The sequence below is a fragment of the Oculina patagonica genome, chromosome 14, assembly GCF_052425735.1.
Source record: "Oculina patagonica isolate OP01 chromosome 14, crgOcupat, whole genome shotgun sequence".
NCBI lineage: Eukaryota > Metazoa > Cnidaria > Anthozoa > Scleractinia > Oculinidae > Oculina > Oculina patagonica.
Window position 1 is genome coordinate 10,235,064 of NC_135771.1, and position 23,066 is coordinate 10,258,129.

The 23,066-nt window shown below is 39.4% G+C and overlaps 1 protein-coding gene and 1 long non-coding RNA gene across 7 annotated transcripts in view; one reads left to right on the top strand and one right to left on the bottom strand.

Moving 5' to 3' along the window:
* LOC144637695 (uncharacterized) lies at positions 1-16,778 on the bottom strand. Of its 5 annotated transcripts, none has more exons than XR_013567761.1 (7): positions 15,845-16,778; positions 10,243-10,323; positions 6,447-6,515; positions 4,707-4,813; positions 4,237-4,318; positions 1,865-1,975; positions 1-979 (listed from the first exon to the last, which is right to left on the bottom strand). It is a non-coding gene; the product is annotated as an uncharacterized LOC144637695 (long non-coding RNA). The 5 variants fall into 5 exon arrangements; XR_013567763.1 differs by lacking the exon at positions 15,845-16,778 and adding an exon at positions 10,523-10,654 and having other exon boundaries at positions 4,707-4,796; XR_013567760.1 differs by lacking the exon at positions 15,845-16,778 and adding an exon at positions 10,523-10,654 and having other exon boundaries at positions 4,259-4,318.
* Positions 10,804-23,066, top strand: part of LOC144637680 (sodium- and chloride-dependent GABA transporter 1-like) — a 20,236-nt gene continuing 7,973 nt past the window's right edge. The window contains exons 1-10 of one of the 2 annotated variants that reach the window (XM_078496748.1): positions 10,804-11,235; positions 15,394-15,528; positions 16,624-16,774; positions 17,345-17,449; positions 17,634-17,766; positions 18,113-18,247; positions 18,850-18,953; positions 19,258-19,382; positions 19,583-19,695; positions 19,938-20,066. In XM_078496748.1, coding sequence (XP_078352874.1) covers positions 10,941-11,235; positions 15,394-15,528; positions 16,624-16,774; positions 17,345-17,449; positions 17,634-17,766; positions 18,113-18,247; positions 18,850-18,953; positions 19,258-19,382; positions 19,583-19,695; positions 19,938-20,066 — 1,425 coding nt within the window. In that variant the 5' untranslated portion in view covers positions 10,804-10,940. The remainder of the gene's footprint in view (positions 11,236-15,393; positions 15,529-16,623; positions 16,775-17,344; positions 17,450-17,633; positions 17,767-18,112; positions 18,248-18,849; positions 18,954-19,257; positions 19,383-19,582; positions 19,696-19,937; positions 20,067-23,066) is intronic. The other variant, XM_078496749.1, reaches the window with a different exon arrangement.

Consider the following 23,066-nt stretch of genomic DNA (forward strand, 5'->3'; position numbering starts at 1 on the left):
TTGTTTTTTTTTTCATAGATAGAGCGGTTTTCACTTGAGTATCGGAAGTATTTCGCGTTTGCTTTGGTTTTGCTTTTCATTGCTTAGCGAATGGTTTAAAAAACTCGCGCCACTTTCTTGACCAATCGGAAGCAAAACCAAACCCAGTCATGCCTCGCACACGCAGGTTTTCCCGCGCTTTGTACCAGATACATGTAATTGCTTCGAGTTTTGATTGGTTCACTGGATTGTCCGTGTCCATTATGATTGGACAGAGTGATTACTTTGGTTTTCGTTTTACGATACTCAGTCGAAAATCGCTCTGCATACATGAAATAAATAACTGCTGATTGCTTTACTGTTGTAGCAGTATACTGTTCGTTAAGATATTTCGTATACCATGCGCACCACCCATGAGATGGCCTAACAGTTCATTCCTTTCTACTACAAAACTGTTATGAGTATTCAGTCAAGCCATAGCTAGTGATCTCTGTCGTTTTAACTTCTCAGGGCTGAATCAAGGTGAAAGCGATGCTAGGCGGCGGTATTCGCAGGCTAGCAGAGTCAGGAACAAGTGCATGCTCATTGGAAATGAGTGCAAGAAGCTGTGCATCACTGTGTACTACACGTAAAACAGGTAAAACGTTGTTGTGTTTGAGGGATGAGGATGTTAGCTATTCCAACGTTGAAAACAACTGTTTTTTTAGAGTTAATGACATTAATAGGAAACAGTCTTTCGTCCACAGTTCTTGGTCTGCGGTCTGTGGTACAGTCCTTGATTCTGCTCTTGATCCACAGTCCTTGGTCATTGGTCCACAGTCCAGTCCTTGGTACTCTATCCTGGGTCCGTGAAGAACTATGGTCCTGTATTTGGTCCACAGTCCTCAGTGGATCCACGCTTCTGGGTCAATGGTCGTTGCATCTGTCCATGGTCCCTGATCCTGTCTTTGGTGCCACGGTCCTGGGTCCATAGACCTGACTCCACGGTCCTGAGTCCAAGCTGTAAAACAATAATAAAGAAATAAGTAGTGTACCTGGGCCCTAACCTTGGAATTGCATATTCCAGCATAACCGCTATTATTATTTGGTTTTGTGGGGAGATTATCAACATTTATTACATGGCTAAGGTGGCCAGAGGGCTATCTAAGTATTGGACTGAGTATTATCCCAATAAACCTCCGTAAACCTGTGCAGTGGTTTGGCTTACAAAAGTGAAAAAAAAAAAAAAACTTGACTCACCTTAAAAAAACCCTCCAGTACTTTTTATTTGTTAGTAAAACAAAAAGTTTTCTTTTCCGACCAAAACTAGCCCTATACCAATCATTTCCAGCTACATGTTATGTAATAATTCTCTTATAAACCAAGTTTGTTTGAGTTCCAGACCATACTCGTCTGGGTGAATATTGGGTCTATCTTTTTGGTACAGACCCATTCTCCTACCCATAGCCCTTTTCTTTCTCTTCTCTTTTATTGGCTGTTAAAAACAAAGAATTCTTGAACGGAAATAACAAACGCAATGACTTCCTCATACATTCTTTTGAAACATTAACACTGCATACGTGGAGTCCGGAAGACCTAGAATCTAGGACTTGAAATTCTGTGTCTCCAGAGCCCTTTGTTTCTTGTGCCAAGGCCTCTTCGGCTAAGAGAAACAAAAAGGGCTATGGGGACGAGAATGGTATGGACCTCGCTGCACTTGGTCCATACTGTCAAGACCATGGGCCGATATTTTGCCAGTACTGCCCTCGCCTTTGGTTAATAAGATGTATGTGTAACTGTATGCCTAATATGTGCCACAATACAAATGTATATCTGTAATTATTTTTTATACTTCACGTGTAATATGATTATGGTAACATTGAAAAATAAAAATTAATTAACTCACCATGCACATTTGAGGTCTTTTTTCATCTACCAAAATGTTTGGTCTGTCCTTAATCTGGTGTTTGGCCTGCGTGTCTTCTTTCCAATCCTTCCCTTTTCAGGAATACAGGTTCTTAAAGATAAGAGACACAGTCTTACTTCAAGATTTTAACCACATTTATGACACGCAAGTTCCACTTAGGAAATAAGGAAAAGGAAATAATTTGATTTGTTCTGGGCAAAACTTTATTTTTGTGTGGACTTTAAAGTCTACACATTGTTGTCATGCAGTTTTTTCCGATTGGGGGGGTCACTTTCCGTGATAACTCGGGTTAGTGCTTTCGGAAGTTTTCGACAGTGATCGGAGGATCCGAAGTTTCGGTGAGATGGGCAGCCAAGGCAGTAAACCCAGAAATTCGATCAGTATCGAGTAAGTCGCACTTTATTCTTGAATCTAGAAGCCTTTTTTGACACAGCTTTCGAAGAACGTGTGGTGGCTGGAAACTATACATCAAGGAACAACTTCAAAGGCAGCGGTGGCGTAGATGAAAAGTGAAATAACAATCACGACGGCTGAAATCTTCATATCTAATGAGCTGAACAACTGCGGTCATAGGTCGCGTTTCTTGTTTTTCACACTTTTGACTCACTTTCCACAGTTTTTGTTTCTCTGTGCGGCTTGAGCATTTTTGATTCGCATATTAAAACGAATCAAATGTCTGGTTATTTATTTATTTCAGCTTTGCCAAACACAATGAATGCACAACGAGTTGTATCAAAACAAGTTCGCTGATCATGTTGTTTACTTGTCTTGGACTCCGGGATATAATTCACCAGCTCCATTTCTCTCAAGTAGTATATTTAACAAAAGACCGATGTCGAATTCAGAACTGAACTAAAACATTGTCATGAAAAGAATAAAAATAACATCGAACCGTAGAATATGCATATATCCAAACCGTGCGACAAAATAATTTAATTGTCGGTTCAAATAACGTCCTTCGCGGCCTCTCAAAACACCGACTTCAACTAATCAAGTGAATATTTCGTAAACAGAAAAATATATTTCTCCGCCTTTCTACGCAAGCTACTAAGAAATTATTTGTGAAAGCTTATTGAAAAGTTCTTATTCCAAAAAGGTTAAAAAAGAACTCATTGAAAGAAAATAAGTTTTTCGATGAGTTGTTTACACAAGCTTTACACAAAAAGTAAGGGTTGTGTAAACAAGCGATGCGAGACAGTTCACGTGCTCCACGCAACATTTCTTTTTTTAATGAAAATAGTATCCTATCTTGCTAGCGGTAAGGAAAGGCTTTTGGTCTAATAACTGCTGTTCTTGTAGGATTCTAGGTTTTTATTTGCATGAAAAAAGGCATTTGTCGTGAACGACGTGACAAAAGGGTCACACCACGCTCCTTCACATTGCGTGACATCCCAAGCGGCAATGGTAACGTTTGTTTCTTGAAGCGTAGTACATAAGACAAGTAATAGTACACTTTGTTCTTCCAACAGTCTTGTAAATAATAAATTGATTGACAAGTTCTTTGTTTTTTCGCCTTGTATCTCGAATTACTCGATTCGAAACTTGAAGTTGTTGAATGCTACAGTAACTCATTGATTAATTCATAATGTCAACTTTTATTCAAATGAAAGTCCACACATGTTCGCATAGCGGACTCACTTTTACTGTTATTGTCAAAGTTTGCAGTTCAATATTCTTGTTTTATTAATTCATTTTCTGGTTTCAGTGCTCATATCCACTTTTTGATATTAAATTTTGCAGTCTTGCAGAACAACATCAAGAAAGATTTTATAATAAGTTTATTATAAAAGTTAAGACCTGTCTAGATACAGGTAAAGAAAAAAACAGATATACAATAACATTGTCTTGTTTTGTTGCCATGGTAACATCAATGTCAGTGAGACCAACTTTTTGGAAAATTTCATTCAATCTCTTAGAACAGTGTAAGGCAGTTTTCTTAACTGAACTCAGACAGTTGTGTGTCAGTCATTTAAAATAATCACATTTAGGATGGTGTGCCTCTGAAAAATTGTAGGAAACCTGCACCTTAGAAAATGCCAGAAACAAATAAATCCCAGTTTTAATAAAACACGCAGAGGCAGAGATTTTAAAAAATATCACTGTGAATAGTCAAGAAAATACAGTTACAAGTGATGGACCACAAAGCATGCAAATGTTTTAATGTTTTTGAAAATTTAGGTTTTACACAGTCAGTCTAAATCCCAGGGTATCAGCTTGCGAATTGAGTCTGTGCAGGCCAGCAGTTAGTACTGATGACAGTCACAGCCAACAGGATTCTCAAATGTGCAAGAAATCAATATTAATTTATGAAAAAGAATTCAAAATTTCACAGTATGCAAATGATTGTTTACTTGATTGTTTAATTCCTTTTACCATGATTACACCAACTCAAAGAAAAGGCTGTTTCAGCTTCTTTCTGAAATGTCCAAAAACCTGAAAAAGGTTAATGGAAAAGCATGAAGGATAAGTTTTTATACTAATGAAACAGGGAAGGCAGACCCGCCAGGGTCTTCTCTTTCCGAAAAAATGAAGACTTTTAAAAGGCACTAGTCAGCCCCCCCACCTGGAAAAATGTTCCGCCGTCCCTGTGATAGTTGACCAAAACACTATGAAAACTCATACACTGATTTGGATAATACTCCAATAATAATACTACAATTCAAGATTCAAAATAAAAATTACCAATCGGAAATACTGCAGGAAAATGTAGCCAATGCTACAATACAGCAACCCCAATGCCCCCCTCTCACTATAACTCTGTAATGATGATGGTGTACTACACTGTGTAAATAAAGCAACAGAAAAATAAAAATTAACTCACCATATCCATTTAAAGTCTGGTTTTGATCCTTCATGTGGTTCAGGCAATCTTGGTCTGTTCTCTTTTGGTGTGGATATGACTGTCCTCCTTCTTATCAGAAACAAAGGCTATTAAAGACACAGTCTTAGTTAAAATTTCAAATTTAATTTTCATGTACAAAATGTAAGTTGCATATGAATGGTCTTATGGTTGTGTCATATAAGAGTCTGGATGTAGACAAATTATGTGGATTTAATCCTCAAGGCCATTGCCCTTGTGGCATGTTCCTGCAGGGTAGGGCTGAGCTTTTGACTCGTGGTGCCAGCTTTTACCAGCCAGGTGTATTTAACAATTATTATTCTGTGAAATCGCATGGAATATCCCGTGAGGCCATAGGCCGAGTTGGCTAAAATCAGACGATATTCCGCAAGATTTGAGCAGGATAATTGTTTCATAATTCAACAAATTGTCAACAAAGATTCTGCAGAAAGAAAAACTAATATTATTATGCAGCACTTTACAAGAATTCGGGCGAATCTTCGCAACCTACGTATATCGCATATTATTATTCAACAAATGAGTGCGCTGTTATTGATATCTGTCATTCGTACATTCGGGCTATGCGATATACCTAGGTCGCGAAAATTCGTCCGAAGTCTTGTATAATTAAAGTTTATCCATCTGCAAAACTTGTTTCATGGACAATTTGTTGAATAATAAAACAATTATCCTGCTCAATCTTGCAGAATATTGACTGATTTTAGCCCACTCGGCCGACGGCCTCCTCGGCTAAGTATCAGGCAATATTCTGCGCAATTTCGCAGGATAATTGTTAAATATCTGTTATGTAGGGATGACGGATAACGTTAACATTTTGACCATATATGGGCACACGTGCATTTGTTGAATAATAAAAAAAAAACAATTGGACAATCCCAGAAACCTAGTGGGCAACCTATGGATTGTATATAATCACCCTCATATTGAATTTCATCTGGGGAAGGGGGGGGAGGTAAAAGTAAAGTCTGTGTCCGAGCAATGAGGCTCATACAGGTGGAGCTTATCCCGGTTTCCGCAGCATTAAGCGACTAGGAGTATTGCTACTCCCCCCTGGATGGGATGCTAGTCCATTGCAGGGTTACCCCCAGCAGTAAATTCGCCGGTTTACATTTGTACACCTGGGTGGAGAGAGGCACTGTGAGAGTAAAGTGTCTTGCCCAAGAACACAGCGCAGCGCCTGGGCCATGCCTCGATCCTGGGCCGTTTGACTCGGAGTCGAGCGCGCTAACCATTAGGCCACCGCGCCTTCCACATCTGGGGGAGGGGGAGGTAAAAAAAGTTAAAGTCTATGTTTGGGTCTAGTGGCCAGCTGTTAGCAGGCTGGAGATTTTGTTGGTTTCTTAAATAGCATTATTAATGATTAGGAGTATTTCTACTCCTTCCTGGATGGAATGCTAGTCAATTGCAAGTTTTAACAGTCCTGCCATACAGTAGTAAGAACTAGACTGCTCCATCCGGTATCTAACACTCCACCCATAAGGCCACCACACCTCCCACAAGGGTGAATGGGGGGGGACTAGTTTCTCAGCCATGAGCTCAAAAACAGAATTTATTTTTACCTTGATAAATGTTATGTATCATTAATAGTAAGAATACATTTTACCACAGACTGTACACTGTAGAAAATAGTTTTCAGTCTCAAATAGGTTAGTTATGTTAAGTCGTTTACAGTCAAAACAGCAGAAGGCATATTACACCTACCTGTAGGAAAATGATATTTTATCTTTTAACTGCAGCTTCCATTGCTAACACGCAGATTCCTTTGGTTTCCTAGAAAATCAGGAATGAGGATCAAGGATCAGGGATCAAGGACCGGGGATCAAAGATCATTAGGATCCAATAGAAATGAAAAATAATAATAACCAGATTTACATTTTGAAAATAATAAAATAAATTAAATTACATTTATTTACTAATTAGTATTTAATAAATTTATTCAGTAAGTATAATTTCATGAACAGAAAAAATAGACTTAAGACAGTGACTTGATTTTGTATTTTTTTTCTTATGTGGAGCTTTAAACTGCCTTGGATGGGAAAGAACACAAAGCAAGCCGCCTTCACATTAATTTCTCTGACATCATGATGTTACATCCACTAGTAGATGCCAAAACAAGATCAAACAAGCTATCAGCTAGGGTAAAGTTTGCTTCGAGCCTAGTGGCCCATACAGGCCGGAGCTTATCCCGGTTTCCGTAGCATTAAGCGAACTGAGAGTATTGCTACTCCCCCCTGGATGGGATGCTAGTCCATCGCAGGGTTACCCCCCAGCAGTAAATTCGCCGGTACCCATTTATACACCTGGGTGGAGAGAGGCACTGTGAGAGTAAAGTGTCTTGCCCAAGAACACAACGCAGCGTCCCGGCCAGGCCTCGAACCCGGGCCGTTTGACTCGGAGGCGAGCGCGCTAACCATTAGGCCACCGCGCCTCCCGCCTAGGGCTCAGGTGTTAAACTTATCGAGATCCTGTTTTCTGAAAAAACGCCAACTAGAATATGGTTTTTCATTTGATTGAGATAGGATAATATGCGAGCCAGCAAGGCATGCAAGCCATGCGAGCCAGAAATCCCAAATCCCAATAAAAGGCTAACCGCAAGCTACCTAAACTAACTGTAGGCTAACCAAAGTACTATTTAGGCTAACCGGAGTGTTATGTAGGCTAACCAATGTGCTATTTAGGCTTTTTTTTTTAATTGCAATCACACAAAAGTACATCACTTACAAAAATACAAAAAAAGGACGCCCACTACTCACTACTTACTATTTACAACACTTACACTACTTACAATGCGATGCTTACTACTTACAGTGAAATATATATTTAGGCTAATGGAAACAAACTAGAACATTAATAGGGGGAAGGGGGGTTGGAAAAGTGGGGCACAAGGATAAATTGGTCCAAATAGCAATAAAATGGGGCTTTTGTCAATGATTGTTGGTATCAGAGATTGGTAACAATAAATCAATCAGAAAAATTGACAAAAAATTGCAGTCTGTTCATAAATGCCAGGCCCCCATTTATTAATAAAAAGCCTGCTTTTGAATTAATGCCAGGTCCACAAAGCCAAGTTTGAAATAAACGCTGCGGGCATACGGTACATTTTCTTTGATTTTATATATTTGTATAGGGGAGCAGGGATGGCACAGTGGTGAGAGTGCTTGCCTCCCACCAATGTGGCCCGGGCTTGATTCCCGGACCCGGCGTCATTTGTGGGTTGAGTTTGTTGTTGGTTCTCATCCTTGCTCCAAGGGTTTTTCTCCGGGTTCTCCGGTTTTCCTCCCTCCACAAAAATCAACACCTCTAAGTTCCAATTCGATCGGGAATCCGAGGGCCACAGGTTTGTCAGTCGAAAGACTGTTATGTGCAACCCTCGTAAAACAAAGTTGATTTATGTTTAGGAATTGAAAAAACGCCCACCACTTTTTATCTAGTCGGAAGAAAAACCAAAACCAATGATGACTTTAACTTGACTGTGTGGACATTTCCCTATGCATCACATGTACTTGCTTCAAGAGTTGATTGCATTAATTCACTAAATTGCTTGTGCTTTTTGACTGGCCAGAGTGAATATTTTCAATTGGCTTTGGTTTTAAGACAGGCTCAATCGAAAATTGCTAAAGATAATGTACAAATTAGTAATAATTATTTTAGTGAAAATAAATGAAGAAGCATTCTCAAGTCGAATACTCGGAAAAAAGAATTTTCTGAATTCCCCCAAGGGGAGTCTAGAACCTAGTATAATATTTATTATGACCTCGCTCACCACGAGTCTCTCATGACTCAGTAGTTAGAGCATCCAACCGGTATTTCTGGAAGGTCAACTGATGGGTTTGACTCCTGTTAGGGGAACTGGGAAAATCTTTTTTCCAAGTATTCGACTTAAGAACGCTTCTTCATTTATTTTCACTTTATCCAAGGCACCATTCCACTTAACAAGTATCTTTAAGGCTATGCATTTCCATTAGAGGTTAGGCACCCCCAGCCATCCTGGCTGCAACCTACATATCACAGGGCTGGAAAACATGTATGTTACGCCGAAGATCTTCAGAGTGGAGCTCGATAATTTATGCCACTTCTGGCGTATTTCATAGGGATTTGGCGTAAAACTTCGGCGTATCAAATACGAACTTTCCAGTGTGGACATATCATGTAAGGTTAAGTCTTCATACAAGCCTAGTGGCCAATCAAGGCCAGAGCTTATTCTGGTTTCCTTAGCATGAAGCGACTGGGAATGTTTCTACTCCGTACGCAGTCTATTTCAGATAAGATGAGGTAGAAACTGTTCCTGTAAACTTCAATTGTGCTCTTTCATCATACTGAGGTATGAAGATTTATTTCCTTTTTTTTTGCACACATAAGTTCAAAATTTTAAATGAAAGCGATAATATGCATCTCCATTTATTAGCTTTTGCAAAAAATAGAGGATATTACATGGTTGCTTGGAGATATGAAATTTATCTTCGAGTGTTCAAATCGATATCTCACGAGTGAGCGCAGCGAACGAGTGGGATATCGATTTGAACACGAGAAGATAAATTTCATATCTCCAAGCAACCATGTAATATTCTGTTTATTATATAAACCTACTAATTACGATGTTTTTGACGATTTTCCGAAGATAACCGACCATTTTCCGAAGATTTCCAAAGATTTGCAAAATGTTGTCCGCAGGTCGTACGAATGTTTCCGAACATTTTCCGAACTTTTCCGAAGATATCCGAAGATTTCCGAAGATTGTCGAGGAAGATCCGAAAATGTTTCGACTTAATATCGATTTACTTTGGCTCATTCAGCATTGAAACTGGGCAAACTTGTCAGAAAATGTTTGGAAATCGATATCTTCACATGTGAAAATAACATGTTATTTTCACGTGTGAAGATATGATTTTTTCGCGCGAAAGATTTCCTGGTATTTCACTGATGTTTATATAATAATTAATCTTCTCTTATGTATTTTTTGGGAGAAAAAAACGGGATTCGGGAAAAGCCATAAAAAATGAGGACGCAGGAATTTCGTAAAAAGAGAGCGGGAATGTGGGATCCGTGGAGGGGGACAGGGGGGCAGGAGCCCGGGAGAAAAGGGGCGGGAAGCGGGATTCTTAAGGCGGCGGGAACCGGGAGAAAACGAGTGAAATTTTGTAACATTTCATTATATTTCACAATAGACATAATAATAATAATAATAATAAGGTTTTTTGGGCGCATTTAAAAAACTCAATGCACTTACATTTCTCTATTAAAAAAATTAGCTAAAACTAATATAATGTTATAATTTTTCTAAGACACTAAAAAAAACTAAAATAAGTGAAACAACTAATCATGGAACAAACAGGAGAGAACAGATATAAAAAGGGCGGGAGGAGGGAGTAAATGGTACGGGAAGCGGGAGTAAATGGTACGGGAGGCGTGAGGTTCAGACCCCTCTGCCCTTCCCCCCCCCCCCCCCCCCACGGATCAGGGCCCCCTTTCCAGACCCTGGTCTTATAGTAAACCCTACCGTTTGTTCAATCACCATAGGAATTAAGGATTGCCTCCTGCAAGACGAATGGATCCCTCTTCAGGATAGCCTAGAAATCACCTAAATAGAAAAAAATGGATATAGTGACAAATGACAAGTCATACATGTAGTTTCTAACTATGAACAAATGAAGCAGAAAGTTTACAAAGAAAAATAAATGAAATAAAATAAATAACTTTATTTTAGTTTCAATGTATATAGCACTGTCGTGCAAATCGTGGACATAAATAAATCATTTGTAAATTGGTAGTTCTCTTACCCGAAACAGAAGGACCTTGTCGAGCCGCCATTTTGAACTGGAGATGAAACCGCTGGTCATATTCACTGCTTATTCCTTTATGATAGCTTGTCCCAGTTTTTTCTCCGATCGCGAGCAGGGCAAGTGTGAAAATAAAGCAAACAGACTTGGCAAGTGCGACCAGTTCATTTTCGATAACAGTTTCAGTGTTTTAATATAGCAAATTTTTATTTAAACGGACTATTGCTTTTAGGTTTCCAACGACGCAAAGCAGCGCGCGCTGCATTCTACGGCTAATTCCATTCCATTGATAAAGAGAAAGCAGTCTCGAAACGTCTGCACTTTTGTAATATTCACAACATCTGAAAAAAAACTTCTAAACTGAGCTCATTGTCAGCGGCGTTACACAGTTTTTATTATCCTAATAAGGCAGCTCGTTATGACGTCAAAAGATATTTATGTCATTAGCCTTTGTGACGTCATTTGCATTTGCCGTCTTGATTCAGAGATGGAAGTCGAGTCGTTCGACGAGAGAAAAAATGCTAAACTTGTCTTCAAGATGAGGAAAAACAAAATTAGTCCAGTGACTATAACGGTAGATGAGACTGCGAACACGAGCGAGGAACGCCAAAAATGGGAAAAGAAACTGGAGTTTCTTATGTCATGCATTGGGTATGCTGTGGGACTCGGCAACATTTGGCGATTTCCCTATCTTTGCTTTAAAAATGGTGGAGGTAACTTTGCCTATTGTAAATAACACGGCGTTTTTTAAGTTATTGATAGAAGTCCTATTCTCTGCTGTTAAAGAAAAGTAGTTAAAAATTGGGTAAATATAGAGTTTTCGCTTTTTTGAACTTGACTTGCGCAGTTTTGCGAATCGCTGCAAAAAATACAACCGACAGTAAGTGCGCTAAAACATCCAAGCACAATACGAAACTGCCGAAAAGTTGGAAAAAGCACAGGAAATCAAGTAATCCAAAGAAAAGTTAGGAGATAAAAATATATGTTTAATACTGAATTTCGCGCTAAGCCCGGGAAAAAATCCATGCATTTGCAAGCGCGGAAAAAAACTTGAAATTATCGGCAGCAAACACTAGCCCTGCTAGCTTACACTGGAAACCATCAATTTCTGCCAATGCAGAAAAACACCCAATTGACGGTAGGTAAGAAAAATAAAACCAAGCATTGACAAGAAAGGAAATAGCCAATTGGCTAGCGAGGAAACTAATCCAAGCGCGCAAGCACAAGCGTGAGAAGAAAGAAAATAGACGCGCGCGCTAAGGTTAATATATTGCTCGCTCAAATAACGAATATTTTTCATGCGTAAATTACGCGATCGGTAGTTTACAGTTAGTTTCTAGCGGTTAGTAGTTAGATAGATTTGTGGTCAGTGATAGTTTTTTGACGCCTGTTACGGGCTGTTCCAGGGGTCCTGAGTTTTAAAAAGTGGTAATGAAATTATCTTTGGTTGGATTTACGAAATCAGTTATTGTTTTTAGTGGCGCGCGTGGTCGCGTAGTTAAATTTTCTCAAATAACGATTTATGAATTACGCCATATGAAGTTAGCTTAGCGTTGTTGTACAAAACAATAGAGGTCGAATTATTCCATGATATCCTAGTCAAATAAGAGCTCAAATATCCAAGATGTTGAACAACGTTATTCCCAAGTGCTAAAAAAAATGGAGCGGAACTCCTCGACTCAAAGCAAGTACCACGAAAAGTGGGCCAAAAGGAAGAATTTATCATATGATGAACTCTTCTTTCTTGTTCCAGTTTTCGTGATAAATTATCATGCTGGGCATCAGCTATATGCCGTCCTGCAGGTAACATCACCTATTGTAAATATGTTCTACTATGATTTTTAAAATATTTAGAAGGTTACACGCTTTGCTGTACAACGGAATCTTCATATCTGTCCAGTTCCGTTCTTGTAACAATAATATATAGTGTTGACATTAAGGTAAACTTAAGGCGAAAAACATACGAACTAGAAAAACTTAAAACAATCATCGTCAGCAAACGAGGAATAAAATTCAATCGTAGGAAAACATGTAAGTCTGCGGTATGCACGGATAAAAATGCAAACAGCGGCAAGTACCAGAAAAAATACAACCAGAAACAAGCACGAAGAAATCCAGTCTGTAGCAAGATCAAATAAAGCTCACTAAATCAGCATTGAAGTAGCGAAAAATGAGAAAATTAAACATTGACAATTGACTATTTTAATTTTTATTTAATATGTCATAATTTAATCAAAGACTTTGTCACATAACAAGGGCATGGCGCGCCATGCAATGTAAAGAGCTTTGCCAGAATCAATTCACGTTTCCTTATATATAGAACAAAAAACAAAACAAAGCAATCTTTTTAAAACAGGTCCGTAATTCTCACTTTTCTAATATTTAATATCTTTTATCCAGAGCGTCTTTCCTAATTCCATATTTTTTCAATATGGTATTAAAAAGGTCGCTCTGGAGAAAGGCACTTTTCTGAACTGGCTCCCCGGACAATACCTGAGCCTCAGTAAAATAAGACACATATGGATTGAACTGAGTGACAAGAACAAAGGATATATTTGAATAGAGCCGTACCTTTTTAACGCGACGCAATTTATTGACCAGTTTCTGGCATTTATTGACATTAGACGTCGAGGGATGCAGTTGAGATGACAGATGGCTGATCTTTTTCTAACAGTGTCTTTGCACGCTCAAAATAGCGAAAATTAGTTAAAAGATTAAGCTATTTTTGTATTGTTGATCGTATTGTTTTTTGTGCGAGATTTTGCCTTCTTTTCAGTTCTCGTTCAAGAAATGTGAACAGCTTTAAATCGTTTAAAATCTTTCCTTATAAAACGATTGCTTAAAACATTGATTTTAAGGTGGCTCGATACAGTTTTTTCTGGGCCATACCTACAATTTGCAATTGGCCTTTAAACGATCTTCCCTGACTCGGATCGATATGAAAATTATACCATATATTGGTTTTAGATTGAAGTTTACTTTAATATATATTTTAAGGTAATCGATATTTCCATGGCAACGATAAACAGAAAACCGCCAAATCAGTAAAACCTGATTTTTGCGTGTATCAGATTTGCCGCTTAAAAACTAATACCAGCATCTTAAACTATGATGTACTGCAAAAAAAATATTCAAGAATTAAAAGATTCTGTGTGTTTGATTTCGAATAAATCGCAAAAATGTTTCAAATCGTAGTTTTTGCATAGCGATAATAAATTAGCCGAGACACAAACACTGCGTAGACGAAGTAATCTCAAAAAACGGTAGAATGTGTATTAAACTTATCTTTCGACGTCGTGAAAGTTTTGTTGAGTTTCCACAGCGCAATGCCGAGAATTTGTTTTTTTCTTGCGACCACTCGTATTGTAATTTTTAAGTAAGTTTATAGTTGTGCACTACATTCTGTGCTTTGTTACCCGTGGTGGAGCTTTTTGTATTTCTCACAAAGGAATGTAGTGCACATTAATTTGAATATTTTAACACGATTTTATAAACCGTGAATTGTAACGCAAGTTTTTCGTCCATTCGAAGGACTCCTTTATCGTTTAATTTGAAAACGTTCCAGTGAATCAATGATAATAAAACTTTGCGACTAAATAGTTTACATAATCAAGTACGCGTGCTAAAAGTCTAAAGAAAATCTATCGAGCCGTTTTATAGATTTTTCAAAAAACGCTTAAAACCGAAAATTACTTAAAAATAACAATACGAGTGGTCGCAAGAAAAAAACAAAATCTAGGCATTGCGCTGTGGAAACTCAACAAAACTTTCACAACGTCGAAAGATAAGTTTAATACACATTTTGGCGTTTTTTGAGATTACTTCGTCTAGGTAGTGTTTGTTTCTCGGCTCATTTATTATCGCTGTGCAAAAACTACGATTTGAAACATTTTTGCGATTTATTCGAAATCAAACATACAGAATCTTTTAATTCTTGAATATTTTATTTGCAGTACATCATAGTTTAAGATGCTGATATTAGTTTTTTAGCGGTAAATCTGATTCACGCAAAAATCAGGATTTACTCATTTGACGATTTTCTGTTTACCGTTGCCATGGAAATATCGATTACCTTAAAAAGTATATTAAATCAAATTTCAATCTAAAACCAATATATGGTGTAATTTTCATATCGATCCGAGTCAGGGAAGATCGTTTAACCCTTTCACTCCTAAACGCGCATTCAGGCGCTATTTGGAGGTGCAGTCATTGATTCACTTGTGACGTCATTAATTAGCACTTCAGTGGAATTCGTGATAAGAATCTGATAGAGCTTGAATCGACCTTTCTACAGGACTGTTCATTTTGAATATCAGTTGCATTCTGACAGAGCTAATCAAAGAAAAACAAAATCCATTTTTGGTGCAAAATCGTTGCTAAACAGGCCAGTACACCTGTAATTGGTCAAGGTCCCCTTTTCAGGGTTTTCCATTGATAATGTCAAAACTTTTTTGGCCAAAAGATAGGATATGAAGAGTAGAAAGTAACGAGAATAAGAAAGCGAAAAAAAAAAGGAAGCAAAAGGGGCAAAAAAAATTTGAAACGGTTCAGCAAAAAAAAAAAGTCCAGATTTTGGCTTATGCGCATGCACCAAAGTAAAATATTGTACATTTTTACACAGAATCTTTATGAAAATGTTGCTGAAGTGTAAAAAGTGCTTCTTTAGCAAAGTTGAGGTAAATTCCAGACCATAGCACCAAAATTTCAGTTTAGCGGCTAAAAAAACGCGTTTTTTGAGGAAAATTTGGGGGTCAAAGGGTTAAAGGCCAATTGCAAATTGTAGGTATGGCCCAGAAAAAACTATATCGAGCCACCTTAAAACCGGTCCGTCTTTCTCACTTTTTCTTATATGTTCTATCTTTTCTCCACAGCGTCGTTTTTAATACCTTATTTCCTGACTCTCATTACATGTGGGGTTCCACTTTTTTACCTCGAACTGGCTCTTGGACAATACCTGAGCCTCGGTCCCGTCAAAGCTTGGGCAGTGGTTTGCCCCGTGCTCAAAGGTATGTCATGTACAGTAGCACCAACCTAGCACGTGTGTTGTAATGTTGGTTTAGGGCCAGCATTACTATATGAATTATTCAAAACTTTTTAAAATAACAATCATTGCCGATAACAATGAGCAGATCAAGGAAAACATCATTAAAACCAATTGTAAACCAAAAATAAACAAGGATGACTGTGCAAGTGAAGATAAAATACGAAAACCGTCATCTTCTACAAGTCATGCAATGGCCGTGGTGATTACATCACTTTTGATTTCTATTTAATACAACGTGATCATAGCGTGAAGCCCTATCTACCTTTAGCAGTCGTTACCTTACGATTTCCCGGGAACGTAAAAATTTGCTTGAAGTGCCTTGGGGAATCCTGCGGTAACTCCTGTAACACCACTTTAATGCAATACTACTTAGCTGAAGGAAAAGATCATAAAAACTGATAAAGTTATGAACTAAATGTCTAAGAAAGATGTGCTCCACAGTCAAAACTTGAAAACCGTCGATCTTTTACAGGTCTCGGCTGAAAAGAAATCAAAAGTGAGGTTATCACCATTGCCATTTAATGGCCGTGGTGATTACGTCACTGTTGATTTCTTTTTAATACAACCTGATCATAGCGTGGAGTCTTAATTGCCTTTAACAATCGTGTGGTCTTGAACTACCTTGGAAATCCTGCGGTAACTCCTGTAACACTGCTTGCAGCGTTCTTGATGGTTAAAATTAGTTACTTAATTGATGGAAACTTTAAAATAACAGTTTTATAAGGTAGAAAAATGCCACAAAAGTACTAACAAACCGAAAATAAACAAGGATGTGCTACCAGAGTCAAAATACGAAACCGTCGATCTTTTACAGGCCTCGAAGTAACACTGTCGTGATAACTTGTGATTTCTATTATTACAACGTGATCATATCCTAGAGTCTAAAGTTCACCTGAGGCTCCATGATATGACTACATTGTAATAGTTCAGAGTCTTACCTACCTTTAGCAATCAATTGTTCATGAAATAAATTAAAGAAAAAATTAAGACGAGCTACGAGTCGCCAATGACTTATCTCCTTTAACAGAATCGTGCTAACGGCTATCATCTTTTGCAGGACTCGGAGTTGCCATGGTAATAACATCATTGTTAATCTCGATATATTATAACGTGGTAATTTCCTGGAGTATCTACTACTTGTATAACTCGTTTGCTCCAGATGTACCGTGGAAGTCTTGTGGGAACGAGTGGAATACTGCAACTTGCAGGTAAAATAACACTTAATTAGTTGCATAAATTGGAATAACTATGCTAAGACGCCTGCATGAACATGCTGCTAATAAATATTTTTAACCTTGCTACAAAGGAACTCCATGACTGGTAAAATTTACTTAAATTTTGTCAGGTGGAGAAATCATTTAGAGTCCAGGCTTTGATGCGGAGTATGAGTGTACTACAAATGGTGTATGATTTTTTGTAAATAGTGTAAAAAAATCTGAATCTCAATCTGTAACCTGGTTCGTTTTTCCCATTTTTTTTTATTCTCTTTCCCTTTTAGATATTTTTAATTTCTTTATCTTCTTCTTTAATCCTTGAATTTTTTTATTTATTTCCCCATATTTATCATAATCCACTATTTTTTCTTTATTTTTTTTTGCAAAAGTGATCATTCCTCTAACTCTAATCGGGGGCTTTACGTTTGTGTCGCGGGATAGGGTAAGGTTTGTGAGGTCCTCACCTTAGAATATTCTTTTTGTCCCTCTTGACATTGTGATGCCAGTGTGAATCCTAAAAAAACGTCAACTAAACCTCTTTTTAATTTTATATTCTTTTCTTAGTGAGGCGTGGGGCAATTTCACATCCAACTGCACCACTTCCATCGGTCAGCCGCTTAACTGCCGCTCAACGGTGAAGCTGACTTCACCTAGTGAAGAATTTTGGGAGTGAGTATCGTTTGATGTTATAGTTTGTTTGGTTTATGTTTCTTTGTGTTTTCTGTTTTGACAGTTAAATCTCTTCCAAGACAGATCGTAGAACCGACTATTCTTTGCTGACGAAAATCAACACCGAAACTTCGTTACATTTTGTTTTCCATTAACCCGTTTATATTAATACTCTTGTTGTCAGACGTTATATTCTCGCCATGTCAAATGGCATTGATGAACCGGGAGAAATCCGATGGCCGCTGGCCATTTGTCTGCTGTTCGCTTGGACTGCAGTATTTTGTTGTTTGTTTAAGGGAATCAAGTCTTCTGGCAAGGTAAACGCATGCGCAACAGATCCCCTTCAATAATGTTTTCTTGCGTTCCTGTTTGGCCACATTTTGCGATGGATTTTTTTGCTTCACTTGTAGATGAAATAATGCACTAATACAACGTGAATAATCCACGAAACGGGATTGTTATACCAGAAATATTGTATGTTTCCCAGCAAATCAACATCCGTGAAACTTCATTTTGCCAAATAGCACGTTTTTTTTCTAGGCATTGGATTTGTCATAAAAATAAATAGCCCTTTTTGCGCTTGGACCTTTTGATTTTAAAAGTGACTGGGGCTGGATATTCATACTATAAAAAGCTTATCGCCTTCTCGCCTTCTGTTGATAGGTTGCCTATTTCACTGCCATATTTCCGTATATTGTACTTCTTGCTCTGCTTGTCCGGGGGGCCACTTTGCCTGGTGCAGTCAACGGAATCGTATTCTACCTTAAACCTGACTTCAACAAACTTTTAGAGCCACAGGTAGGATGAATTGTGTAAAGATTTTTAAAAACCATTTACCAATTTAATAAGAAAAGTAGCTTACTTTGGACAATTTCTAATGTCCCACTTAGGTTTGAATTGATGCTTGATTCCCTAATACAGACAACAGAATACTGCTTTGACGGCTGTGTTCTGTTGTCTTTACAAGGGAATCAAGTCTTCTGGCAAGATAAACGCATGCGCAACAGATCTCCTTCCATTTTGTTTTCTTGCGTTCCTGTTTGGTCACATTTGGCTGGACAGGTGTATTGTAAAGCCTGGCTATCACTAGCGACGCAAGCACAAACGCAAGGATAGCAGCTCTTATTTCTCCGTGAAAACGGCTTCGACTCAAGCAAAAGCACAAGCGCATTGCAAAGGATGCTTGTGATTGCGGCAAGCACAAGCACATGGATTAAAATTTGTCCTTTTTGCGTGATCGCGCTTGTGCTTGTGCTTTTGCTTGCTTCGCTAGTGAACACCAGGCTTAAGTAGTATCTTGTTAATAGTGCTGTAATATTGTAAGTATTTTTCTTTTGTGTTATTTTCTAAACGAATAAGAAAAGTAACTTACTTTGGACATTTTCTCATATCCCATTTAGGTATGGATTGATGCTGCCTCGCAGATCTTTTTCTCCCTTAGTGTCGGTCTCGGAGGGCTTGTCACTTTTGCCAGCTACAATCAATTTCACAACAACTGTGAAAGGTAGGTCCCATGCTCATTCCTTTTTTTTGTCGCTCGCTCACGAGAAGGTCTTGACATGATCTCGAGAGAGGTCTGGGTGATTCGTGCTGAAAAATTCCAAAATGATGACGTAGCCCTTCAAAGGTCCATGCAGTTGAGTTTGGTTTTGAATTCTCACGCGCAAGTAACAACCAACAGAGAGAATACACGGATCTCTGTGAAGCTAAGCCATCACATAGAATTTCACCGGTTCAACCTGTTACAAATACCTGTCAAGCAGGCCAATACTGGAATATTTCACGGTGTGTGATCCTTTTTTTCTCAGGGACGCTGTTGTTGTAGCGACAATCAACTGCTTGACAAGCTTCTTCGGAGGATTTGTTATTTTCAGTGTGATTGGGTTTATGGCTCATTCACTTAATAAGGAGGTGTCAGAAGTGGTCTCTTCCGGTAAGTAATGTAACTGAGTAATCTTTGTGTGTTTCGCATGAAAAAGGTCCTTCTCCTACGAGGTGCTTTTTCTCTGTACCGGGTTGCAATTTGAAGGGAAGTCATCAAAGGGCATTGCTTCTTTTAAAAAAAGGTTCTGTTAGAGAAATAGAATGTTTTCTATTTCTATTTTTCAAACACTTTCCTTTGTTAACTTGTAGGACCTGGACTTGGATTCGTGGCGTATCCTGAAGGCATTGCTCAAATGCCTGCTGCTTCAGTTTGGGCGGTCATCTTCTTCTTTATGCTGTTTACTATCGGAATGGGGAGCCAGGTTAGTAACACCATAAGTCAACTTGCTCACAAGCTAAACGTTGCCGTCTAAGTTTGCTCTGACGTGAGAATCAAAGAGTTACTTGATTTATTGATTGACTTGCTGACTAATTGATTGTTTGATCAATTTGATTGACTAGTTGATTGACTGATTGAATGACTGATTGATAACAATATAACCTTGCAGTTATTTTGCGCTGCTTCATATTTACTAGAATTTTTTCTACACTTTTCACCATTCAGTTTGTCTTCACGGAAACAATCATGGCTGCTCTCATGGACAGCTTTAACAAACTTCGACCCTACAAGGGATTGTGTCTTCTTTTTCTTTGCATCTTTCAATATGTTATCGGACTGTCTTGCGTCACCCAGGTATGTAGACCCTGTAGCTAACGCACCAGCAATACAACTTAAAATTCAACGTAAATTTATTCTTGTGGACGTAACTTAATTACCAGTGGTTTCTAGGACATAAATAAAGAAATATATTACACTAAGAACAGAAATAACAGCATACAACAAAGGAAATACTAGAAGACAAACGAAGGAAACGATATGTACCTGACGATTTGGATACGCGGCGAAACGAAGGACGACAAACGAAGGTAGCTTCTTAGATATAAACGAATCTTTCCGTGAAGAAACAATATGCATAAAACCCGCGAAAAGGTGACTTAATATACACGGTAGACTGGGTCGAGTAATACATAATCGCGGTAGATTGGGCCTAGGGATTGGTTTCTACACCGGCCCCGAATTAGCTTCGCACTTACAGCTAATTCTAATAACGAAAAGTAACCAATTCCTAAATTACGTAGTTAATAATGCGACGAAGAACAACTCATTTCTTAAATTACGCAGTTCGTAATGTGACAGAGTTCGTAAACAGAGTTCATGAGTTCTGGACTCCTTCAAGAAGACACAGCTTTCTGATGTCTCGTTTGTAGACAGATGTCGCCGTTTTCACCTTGACGTGACGTCATAACCTTTACTGTCCGGGAACACCTGTTCAACCAAGCCCATTGGCCAGCGACCTCTCGGCGTTTTCTCATCGACGACGAGAACCAGATCACCTACGGCGAAGTTACGACGAGGGGAGCACCATTTTTGCCTTGTTTGAAGTGCAGGTAAATAATCTTTCATCCATCTCTTCCAAAATGAGTTTGCTAGGCATTGTGCTTGGCGCCAGCGCTTACCATACTTGTCGTGTTTTGTGAGGACATCAAGGGGAAGGCAGGGATTTGACTTCAACAGCAGAAGTTTGTTCGGAGTCAGCGGCTCAGGATCATCCGGGTGGTCACTGAGAGGGGTTAAGGGCCTGTCGTTTAGTATCTTCTCCACTTCACACAGCAACGTGGACAGCGCTTCATCATTCATCAGCTGCTCCTTTGCTAAAGCGGCCAAAATCTTTCTTACGGATCGGATCATACGTTCCCAAATTCCACCTTGATGACTTGCCTCCGGAGGGTTAAACGACCACTGAACGTCATCGATCCTCAGGTGATTATAAACCTTGGTCTGGTCCAAACGCCCCAGTGCTTCTCTAAGCTCTCGCTCAGCGCCGGTAAAATTGGTGCCGTTGTCGCTGTAAACTCTCCGAGGTTTTCCTCGACGGCAAACAAAACGCTGATAGGCACAGATAAAGGAATCGGCTTCTAACGTATGCGCGACTTCAATATGAACCGCTCTCATGGTTAAACATGTAAACAGGCAGCCATAACGTTTTACTTCACTTCGACCTTGCTTCACGTAAAGGGGACCAAAGTAGTCCACTCCCACATGTGTAAACGGGGGATCTGACGGTGCGATTCGTGCCTCCGGGAGAGGTGCCATGATCTGTTCACCAGGACGAACATTTCTCTTGCGACAGTCCATGCAATTTGCTAGAACTCTTCGTACTGCTGAGAGCCCTCGAACAATCCAATACTTCTGTCGGATAGAAGTAAGAACATGGGTAGGGCCACAATGCCCTTGTTGGCGATGAAAGTTCTGAATAATTAAATTCGTCACGTGATGTTTACTTGGGAGAATGGCTGGATGCATCGCTTCAAACGGAACTGGAGCATTCTCAAGGCGACCTCCAACTCTTAATATTCCCTCGGCAAGGAAAGGGTTCAAGTTGCGTATTGGACTACTCCGTGGGAAGCACTTCATCTGTTTACCAGATCCTCTCTGGCCTGCCACAGCTAATTCCTCTGGAAACGCATCACGTTGAACGGCTTTGACAATGTCGCTTTCTGCAGCAATAACTTCGGCAACAGTTAGAGGCCCCTTGGCAATACTGTCTACAGCCTTGCTAGCGCGGCCAACCAGATATTTCTTAAAACGTACTAGCCAGGCGATGGCCTTTCGCAGACCATCCCAGGATGAATAGCGTGTCAACAACGGTTCCAACGCCTTTCCATGAACAATCACATTCACCTGACCAGAGCGTTTTCTGCATTCACTATCACCTTCAGGTAACTCTGGCAAGTGGGAAGGTTGTTCAGGCCAAAATTTCTCTTCCTTCCATAGAAACTCTGGGCCATGAAGCCACAACTCCATCTTGTGTAGCTCGCAACCTTTGGCCCCTCTAGACGAGACGTCCGCAGTATTTGAACTGGTGTCTACGTGTCGCCATTGACGTGGCGTGGATTCTTCATGGATCATCGCGACTCGGTTGGCTACGAATGTCTGAAATCTTCTTGATTCATTGCGAATGTACTGCAGGACTACAGTGGAATCCGTCCAATAGATTGTGTCGTGTATGGGATACTCGATTTCGTTCCGGATAAGGCAATTCAACTTCACAGCAACTACAGCAGCGGTCAGTTCAAGGCGCGGTATGGACACCACTTTCAGGGGGGTCACGCGAGATTTGCCAAGAACAAACGAACAATGTATGACACCTTTGTCATCGACCATTCGGAGATACGATACTGCTCCGTAACCATATTCGGACGCGTCCGAGAAATGATGTAACTGAACACTGACAACTGCGCCAAATCCTGGTGGCTTGAAACATCTGGGAACTGATATTGTTCTCAAACATGCTAGTTCCTTTAGCCAACCTTGCCAGACAATGGAGTCTGCATTCGAAATCACTTCGTCCCAGCCATATTGCTGCTTACACAGGCTCTGCAACAAGCTCTTGGCTGGCAGGATAATGGGTGCCACGAACCCTAGAGGGTCGTACATCGAACTGACGACTGACAAGATACCTCTACGCGTTGAAGCTTTCGCTTCATCCATTATTCGAAACTTAAAGTCGTCTGTCTCCATGTCCCACTGTACACCCAGCGTCCGTTCTACAGGTAGATCTTCCAAATCCAAATTGATCACTGACGCCGCTCTCTCCGTAACTGGAACAGTGGCGATTACGTTCCTGTCATT